The following is a 9,372-nucleotide window of genomic DNA, read 5'->3' as shown; positions in this document are numbered from 1 at the left end:
TTTGTATGATAATGATTTTTGTCTTTAAAAAAAATTATAATATTGTATAATTGTATTAAAGATTCAATGCATCGATAGTTTGGTACATTACAACAAACAATTGTATCGAAAAGAAAAAAACTCAAAAAATAATATGGGTTAAAAAATATTTGTATGGATTGAATGTATTCCATTTAATTATATCAGATCAGAAATGAATATACAGTCATCAAATCTGAGGACACATACACATAGAAATTATATATCACACAATGCATAGACATACAAAAACAAATGAAACCTCTCAAAAAACTCTATATCATTGTTTTTATTCATTGTTTTTCTTCACTGGAAGGCAATACATTTTTTTTGTTGCTCACAACCCTAACCCATCTTCCTTGGAACCATTTCCATCTTCTCAGCGTTAGATAAGATCAACTCAATTGTTTATACTTCATTACAAACATCTGCTTGAATACTAAAACGAATGCAAAAGAAGATATTGTGCTTAAGAGGTGGCCAAGAAAATCAAGAGGTGAGAGATGAGAAACAGAATGGATATGCTATCAAGAAGACACCTAGATGCCACACAACATGCTCCAATCGTTCCTCCACAATTCCTAGGTGATTTGATTTAATTTATAATAAATTTAAACTATCCAAAAGTATTATAAAATTATGAAATTGTTTTATGAAAATGTAGCTCCAATATGATGTCTCGTTTTTTTCTTGAAAAAATTATGCTGTCAACTTTTCTTATAATTATGCATATTTTTTAAAAAATATATATAGATTCTGTTAAAAACTAAATTAAGCATTTAATGCACCTAATTACAATGAATATGTTTTATCAACAAATTTGGATTATAAAATGTGTGAAAATAAAAATATTAAAAAAATCAGCTACATTTTTTTAGAAAAAGGGAGAAGTGATCTTTAATATTTATATTGGTTATGTATATCTCAATAATATTTTCTTTCCTTTTTTTGTTAAAAATCCGGCATTCTAATCTCTATACGGTTGCATATCAATCCTGCCTATGATTTATTGATAAATTGTAATAACCATGCAAGACAATTATTGCTTCTCCATCAAGATTTGTATAAGTCTTTTGCTTTTCTTTAACCAAAGAAGCAGTTGTTTTGCACAATTCTATAATGAACCAGAAAAAAAAAAATGTTATCCTCTGCTCCGATTTTCTTGCTTTGCCAAGCGAAGGTAATTGTAAGTCAATTAGTGAAATTTATAGCCACCTAAAAGCTGTTTGCTCTTCAGTGGCTGGTGAACAACTTAAAAATCCAGAGTTAGTATAATCAAAATTATATGCTATAATCATACATTATCGTCTTAAGGTATTATACTTGTGTCTTGACTTTAGAAGCGAAGGAAATCAACCAAATGAATTCTACAGTATTAATTTATTAGCAGTTTACTGAAACTTCATCTTGAACTGAAAATATTAAAACATAAAACCACATAATACGTTGATAAAAAAAACCACATAATACAAAAGTTATTCCAAACCACTCTGATGTTCAATTTGTTGTGTTGCATAAAAGTAGATCACATGTTAAGTAGGGCCATAGTTCTTAGCTTCTCAGACTTATATGTACCCAATCTTCTAAGCCTGAAATGTAACCGTGATTTAGAACCCATAAGTTTCAGACAAAAAATGATAATAATTAGAAAGTTCATCCAAGCATTTAGCCACAATTAACCAAAAAAGAATCAAGTTTCAGCTAGTTAAGTAAATTTCAATCTTTCAATCTCTATTATATCTAATTGGGTCATATGCTCTACACAGATCCTGATATAGAAATGTTAAGCTCTAGTCTCATTGGAGAGTCTGTATATCTGCGACATGCATGTATATGTACGAATGTGCAGTGATTTCAGCGTGAGTTCAATGTAAGTTCAGCGTTTGAGTAGCATCTGCAGATTTGGTCATGGATGCCCACCGAGAGGAGATAGATGCTTCCATGAATGTTATTTTCACATGAAAAAAGAAAAAAAAAACAACAACAGAACTATACAATCAGAGTCAAACCAGAACTATACATAATACACTGATTGGTTTTGTTAATTTAGAAAATAGAGAATCACAAACAGAACCAAACTTTATAGTTTTGTTTTATTATTAATAATTGGAAACTTATTTAAGCATTTAAATCGATTTACAACTAACATAAAGTTTCAGCTAAAGATTCAATTTTGGCTTATTCAAGCTATGTGAGGAATTGCATCAAACACATAATAAACATTACTTGAGACCAAACCTTATAAAGAAGCTAGAAGGTGTTTAAATCTCGTCTTGGAGAAGGTTGGTAATCTTCATGAAATTATCAGCATGCTCTTTGTACTCTTTAAAGTCTCCATTTTCTGAATCAGAAACTCTTTGGGAAAGTTAGAACAAAAATATTCAGACAAACAGGCTTCAATCTAGCATGTATTGAGAAAATCAAGAATCAAATGGTTTATAATTTCTGGCGGCATACAACATTCATTCTGAAACAACAATAACATAAGACAAAACAAAATTCGCTCTTGGTGTAAGGATCAACCGCAGCCCAAATCTACTGCTTAGCAATCAGATCAGCGGTCGTCGTGAAACCTTCCCACGCCTTATGAATAGAAGATGAATGAAGAGAACACGATTTCCAGAAGAGAAATGCTGATATATTTATACCGAAAAGCTCACCGCCTTACCGACACAATCCGTTTCATAAACCATGAGGAAGCTAGATCATCAACGTTTTTAATGGGATTAAACACATAGAATCCATAACGCAATCCGTTTCGAGACAGCAAGGAAACTCGATCGTCACCGTCGCCGCCGAACAAACAGAAACGAAGAACAAACATGTTTTCACGTATACGGTGGATTAGGGTTTGCGAGAAGTATTGTCTGATTGGGCCGACAACACACTCTGAATTAAGCCTAATAGCATAGACGGAAACTTTACGATCAAAAGCCCACGCCATAACAAACTTAAATGAAACAACGCATTTTTGTTCGGGGACAAGTGTCAGCACGACATCGCACGAATTAGTGACTTGTCCGCTTACGTGGACAGCCTATGAGTGAAGGAAACACTCTTTTATATATATAGAAGTGTGTATTGAGTTTATGCCAAAAGTGGGATAACAGAAGGTTTGTTTCAAAATAAATAATTCATGAAAACGCTATTGGTTAAACAACTTCAAACTATTTAACAATCAATTCCCGTAAACACTGCTTCACGCGTAACTTGCGTGCGTGCAAGTATCCGTCTATCGCTATTCAGTTCAATTATTAAGTTTGGATTACGATCTTATCCAAATTATATGAGTGTGGAAATTCTGTTAATTTTACTTTTTAAGAACCTTACGGACGGGATGAATAATAAAAGCTAATTTAAATAGTTAGAATAAATTTTTAATATAAATTTTTTATTATTTAAAAATAAACATATTTACATAATTAAGTTGTTCTTGGGTTAATCACTCTAGACATTGTTTCATGTTTTTCATTTTTCATATAAATAAACTTAAATGCCTACCTTTCCATATTCTCATAGTCCATGACATGGTATATGGCATTCATATTTCATATGATTTCTTGGGTGGAGCTTGTGTAGAGTCTAGATGCTTTATTTCATGGCTGTGAATAATAAGATATAACTATTGTTACTACGTTAGGCCATATTATATTGTCATTGGTCATATTATGTCAAGATAATATCAGTAAGAACGATTCCATAGGGTCAATGGCTAGGATGTGAATGTGATGAACGATGATTATTAAAAATGGAGACGATCAATGAAGTATAGTTGTATATTCAAAGAACGATGATTATTAAAAATGGAGACGATCAATGAAGTATAGTTGTATATTCAAAGTCAAAGATGAGCACATCAAAGCAAAGTAAGTGGTAGTTCACATAGATGTGCTTACTTTGACTTTATTTTTATTTTTTTGAGGAGCAAACAAAGTCTCGGCTGTTTTTTTTGTTTGTCTCTCTATTTACTTTTCTTTTTCATATTTGGTTTATTCAAATGAGAAGATTAACCAAATTTAACCGGTAGGCAACAAGCTAATCCAGAACAAAATAAGCTTGCGTACTACAGTCGCATGTCATCTTTACACACTCATACTCTGCTAAACTCAGCCAGTTGATGAACTCAACTGCCAGAGCGGGCACCTCTTTTATCTAATCAATAATCATATGTTCACTTCCAAGAATGGAGTTTTGTTGTTAGCTTCGTCTTGTCCATGTTTAGCTGATCTCTTCTCCATGCTTGAGGCATCTTCACTCAGAATATTATTCGGAAACAAAGTCCTCATCTCCTCAATCGACGCCAAGCTCGGCACGATTATAGCTAGTTTTTTTGGCGTCTCGTTGTTGCGCTGATCAAGCTGGCCAATGTATTACAGAACTTAACTGTTATATATCTAGTCATAGATATGACACTCTACAATTTTTAGTGTTATGTACCTGATAGTCTTTTATGAGAGACTGTTCTGCTTTGTCTCTAATGTTTGATACAGCTTGTCCATGTTTCTCTTGCAATAACGTGACCTGCTTCATTGAAGTCTCCACTATAGCATATGTTGCTTCTTTGTTCTCACGGTCTTGCATCAGCGAGTCTGTAAAACCAGGGATTAGTACGTTTTTTCTCAGTTTTTAAGTAAGAAAGGGATAAGGGTTTTAGCGTGGTTACCATTGACATCCGATGTGGAGAAAGTAGATGCAAATTCATCATGGAGCTTGTCATTTTCTTTCGCCATGTCCCTATACATTAGGAAGTTTTCTTTTTCAATGAAGTGATGTGGAAGAAACATAGAAAGAAATTGCAGATACAGAAGGAAACATGTTACCTCATTGTGAGATTAAGTCGATGGTGCCGTTTCCATCTGCGTCGACTCGTTGATCACACGTCTTGTAGCTCGGCCTCTGTTGTGTTTTGTCCTAGAGAACGCATAACAGTTCCCAGCTCTTTGGTAGTGGTGCAACCTGTGGAAACCACAATCAAGAGAGCAATACATTTTAAATCACTGAGATCTCTGTCTCATTTGATCACGCAAACACATTGACGCTTCTACAGATCGAATAAAGATTCAAAGACCAACATGTATGAAACGAAAAAAAAAAATCCAGATCCAAGCGAACAAATCGAACAAACAAAACAACAGTCACTGAAGAAAAAAACAAAAATCAAACACAGCATATCAGAATAGGGCGAATCTGAAGCGATAAAGATTATCGACATCGATCAAAGCGAGATTTAGAAAATGTAAAATTCTACAGATAAAAGAAACTGAGAAAGATAATTTAACCATCGTCGTCTTTGTCGAAGAGGCTAATGGCTTCCTTGAACTCGGCCATCTGCTCGGCTGTCAGTTGATTATAAGAGATGAGCGTGAGAGAGATGAAGAGATCGCGATTTCCAGAGACATACTAACCCATTTATATCGCTGATGGAAACAACAAACTGAAGAACTCGTAGTGTGCATATGATTAATGAGATTAAAGACGTAGAAATCATAACGTGATCTGTTACAGAAACATCGAGGACACTCGATCGTCACCGTCTCCCCGAATGAAGAGTAACGAAGAACACACAGTTTTCATCCCCACAGATTACGGTTAGCGCATAGCAAGGTGGTCGCGGGGCCGAAAACGAAAACTTAAGCCCAATCCTTAGACAAACCAAACGGTAGCCAAATAAATGAAACGGAGCGTTTAGAAAGAGGACACGTGTCGAGACTATATGACTCGAATTTCTGACGTGTCGTCCCTGTTGGCAGCACCAGGAGTGATTGAAAGTCTCTTTTACATATAAAGATCTGTCAAAAACATAATTTGAAGTCATTGAATATAATGTAAGTGAATTATTCTATAAGATGCAGATTATTAATTAGTGATTTTTTTACTTACCATTTCATCACATTAATATAAAGAAGAAAATTTGCATTGTATAACCATTAAAAACTTACATACATTATTCTGTATATTTCTATATTAATAGCAGTTTTACTCTTTTCGCATTTTCCCTCCAATCATAACCACTTTTATATCTTAAATAATGATTATTCAAATTTTAATGTACATATAAAAACATAGATTGTTTCTGAAAGTAATATGTTTTGAAAATTTTAAATTGGACATATATTTTTACTAAATTTTTTGTTTAATGTTAGAATATTATTTTATTCTATATCTATTATATATATAGTATGATATAAATAACCCAAAATTATACATTTTTGTTTTAAAAACATATACTTAACTAACATTTATATAAGTATTTAATTTTTTAAATATAAATTACAAGACACAGAATAATTTATTTTTGTATCCTCTCTTCCTCTCCATTCTATTATATATGGACATTATAAATAAAATGATATTTGATTGTAATGTATGTTAAATACACATGTTCACGCCCTTTAAGGAAATGCAACTAGATTTTGATCCGCGCTTTTAAAGCGCAGGATTTTTACGTTGTGAAAAAGTCTATGTCACTTAGTCACAAATGTTAAAATAGATTAAAAAAAAATTTATCATGAATTAAAATAGATAAATCTATCATATTTAAATTTGTCTCATTTTTGACCGATTCGTTTTAAATTTCAAACCCATTTAGATCCCTTTTAACAGGATTAATCATTTAGTTCTGTATAAAAATATTTTTTTACTGAAATTACGTAGAAAAATTTTAGTACACAAAGATTGATCATTTTTTTTATTTATCAAACATAATATTATAAAATAAAAATAGGTATACAGATTATAATAATTTAAATATTATTAATAATAATTTTGAATGCAAATAAATATATTATTAAAAAATATCAAGATTTAAAATAATTTTTATAATAGGAAAAACATATATTATTGAAAAATAGATTTCACATTATTATCATAAATTAAATTCTAAAGAGAAATATTTGGAATGACATATATTACATGATAAAAAAATTTAATAGAATATTTATGTTTCAAAAAGAAAGATGGATTTTTTAATTAAAAATATACAGAAAGTTTATAATTAAATTTTTAATAAATAATATTTAATATAGATAAATATGTCATGTTTTAACCCGTCTCCTTTTTAACCGATACCTTTTGAAGCGTGGGATATTTTATGTTGTGAAAAGTCAGAAAAATGTCTAGGGCTGGGCAATAAATCCGAACCAAAGAACCGAAATGATTCTGATCCGAGAAAGTAGTACTGAACCTGAACCGAAACCGAAACCGAAACTTGTTAGATATGCGAACGGGTTTAAAATTTTGGTATCTAGAGAACCGGAACCAAACCCAACCCGAACAAAAATATTTCGTGTATCCGAATATATCGGTATTAGATTTATGTACTTGAATATATTAGCTATTTTATATTTAATATCCAAAAAAATATCCAAAATGTATAGGATATTTTGAAGTTGTCCAAAATATTTGAAAATATATAGAAATAGTCAAAAGTAAATATCTAAATTAGCTAAACTATACTTAAAACCTCAAAATACTTAATATATATTGATTCTCTAACCAAATAGTCAATTCAAACCAATTTTTATGTTAGGTTTAGGTTTCTTGGCATACATTACTCAGAATTTTATGTTATATATTATTTTAATTATAGATTTTAAGAAATTTAAAGTATATATAATTTTTTAAAAAATTAAATAATTTAAACGGATTAACCGAACCCGCAAAGATCTGAACCGAACCCGAACCAAAATTATAAAAATCCGAGTGGGGCTGAAATCTCTTACCCCAAAACCCTGAAATGCTAACAGACCCGAACCGAACCCGAATGGGAGTCCGAACGTCCACCCCTAAAAATGTCTATATCACTTTGCCACAAATTTTAAAATAGATAAATCTATTATGTTTAAACCCGTCTTTTTGACCTTTTAAATTTCAAACCCGTTTAGATCAATTTTTCTAATAGGATTATCATTTAGTTCTATATAAAATATATTTTTGCTGAATGCTTACACATAAAAATGTTAGTACACAAGGATTAATCATTTTCGTTTATTTTTTCAAACATAAAATTATAAAACAAAAATCTGTATATAGATCATAATAATTTTAGTATTGTTAATAATAATTCCAAATTCAAATAACTATATTATTAAAAATATTTAACATTGTTTATAATAGGAAAGCATATACTATTGAAAAATATATTCAAATGCTATGACTAAATTGGTTAAAATAGATTTCAAATTATTATCATAAATGAAATTCTAAAGAAAAATATTTGTAATGACATATTTCTTAGATTACATGATCAAACAATTTTTAGTAGAATATTTTTTTTTCAATACCAACGATGAATTTTTTTAAAAGAAAATACAGAACTTTTATAATTATTTTTAATAAAAATAATATTTAAAAATAAATAAATCTGTCATGTATTTAAACCCATCTTTTTTAACCGATACTTTTTAAACCCGTATAAATTCATTTATTTTTTCTAACAGATTAATCATTTAGTTCATGTATAATTTTTTTTTTTGCTGACTACTTAATTATTTAGTTAGGAATATCATTCTAATTTTATTTTAAGAAAGAAAGTTATTGTTAGTTAGCATTCCGAAACTGATGCATTTAATTGATTGCTATGAAAAATATGATTATTATAAATTTCTTATCTACCATTTAATTAGGAAAATATTAATTGTTGTTAATGAATATTTCCGCACCTATTTCGTTCATATATTTAATATTTATTGTTTATATATTCGTTTCTTTAAGTGTGATATATTGGATGATGTTATTCATACCAACGTCGGTTTAGTTTTCTATAGAACATTTGAATTGGTATCCTATAGGAATTGAAATGCCGTAAATTGTTTGTTTATACTTTTTCAAAAAAGTAAATTGTTTGTTTATAAACTTGATATCAAGTTAAAGACGTGTATTTATTATGTTGGTTTCGGCATTTAAATATATAGAATGATGTAATTTATAATTTATACTTCGATGGATTGAACCAACACAACACTTTATTATATACCCTATATATTAATTAAGAAGCATTTGAAAAATTAGAACCTTAATTTTGTATTAATTAAAAAAAACTTTAAATTCTAGGTGACACTCTAAATGCCTTCTAAATTTCATTTCAAAAAATTCTAGAGCATCTAATATAAAGTATAATTTAATCTAATGGTGTCACATTATTTCATAATTATATAACACTAGAAAACATTATATTAACCTAAAATATATGAAGTGCGTATTCTTTCCTTAAATAAAAGCTACGGAATTACTTAATATGATTTACATATATATGACAATTAATGATTATGAATAATAAAGATTTGATAACAATTTTTGCATCCTTCTTCAGTTTTGTTTAAATTTATATTATTGAAAAAAATTAAACAATCACAA

At 29.7% G+C, this 9,372-nt stretch overlaps 1 protein-coding gene across 2 annotated transcripts; it reads right to left on the bottom strand.

Annotated features, from left to right (window-relative positions):
* Positions 1 to 1,639: 1,639 nt before the first annotated feature.
* LOC106404771 (kinesin-like protein KIN-5B) lies at positions 1,640 to 5,709 on the bottom strand. 2 transcript variants are annotated; one of them, XM_048768930.1, is made up of 6 exons: positions 5,424 to 5,709; positions 5,298 to 5,354; positions 4,839 to 4,974; positions 4,682 to 4,752; positions 4,456 to 4,607; positions 1,640 to 4,376 (listed from the first exon to the last, which is right to left on the bottom strand). In XM_048768930.1, exons 3-6 carry the CDS (start codon positions 4,841 to 4,843, stop codon positions 4,182 to 4,184), a joined length of 423 nt encoding a protein of 140 aa, XP_048624887.1. In that variant the 5' UTR covers positions 4,844 to 4,974; positions 5,298 to 5,354; positions 5,424 to 5,709; the 3' UTR covers positions 1,640 to 4,181. The 2 variants fall into 2 exon arrangements, with proteins under 2 accessions (XP_048624887.1, XP_022561526.1); XM_022705805.2 differs by having other exon boundaries at positions 4,839 to 5,709.
* Between the last annotated feature and the right edge of the window lie 3,663 nt (positions 5,710 to 9,372).

Source organism: Brassica napus, chromosome C9 (assembly GCF_020379485.1).
Source record: "Brassica napus cultivar Da-Ae chromosome C9, Da-Ae, whole genome shotgun sequence".
Classification (NCBI taxonomy): domain Eukaryota; kingdom Viridiplantae; phylum Streptophyta; class Magnoliopsida; order Brassicales; family Brassicaceae; genus Brassica; species Brassica napus.
This window is presented reverse-complemented; position numbering and strand designations above follow the sequence as displayed.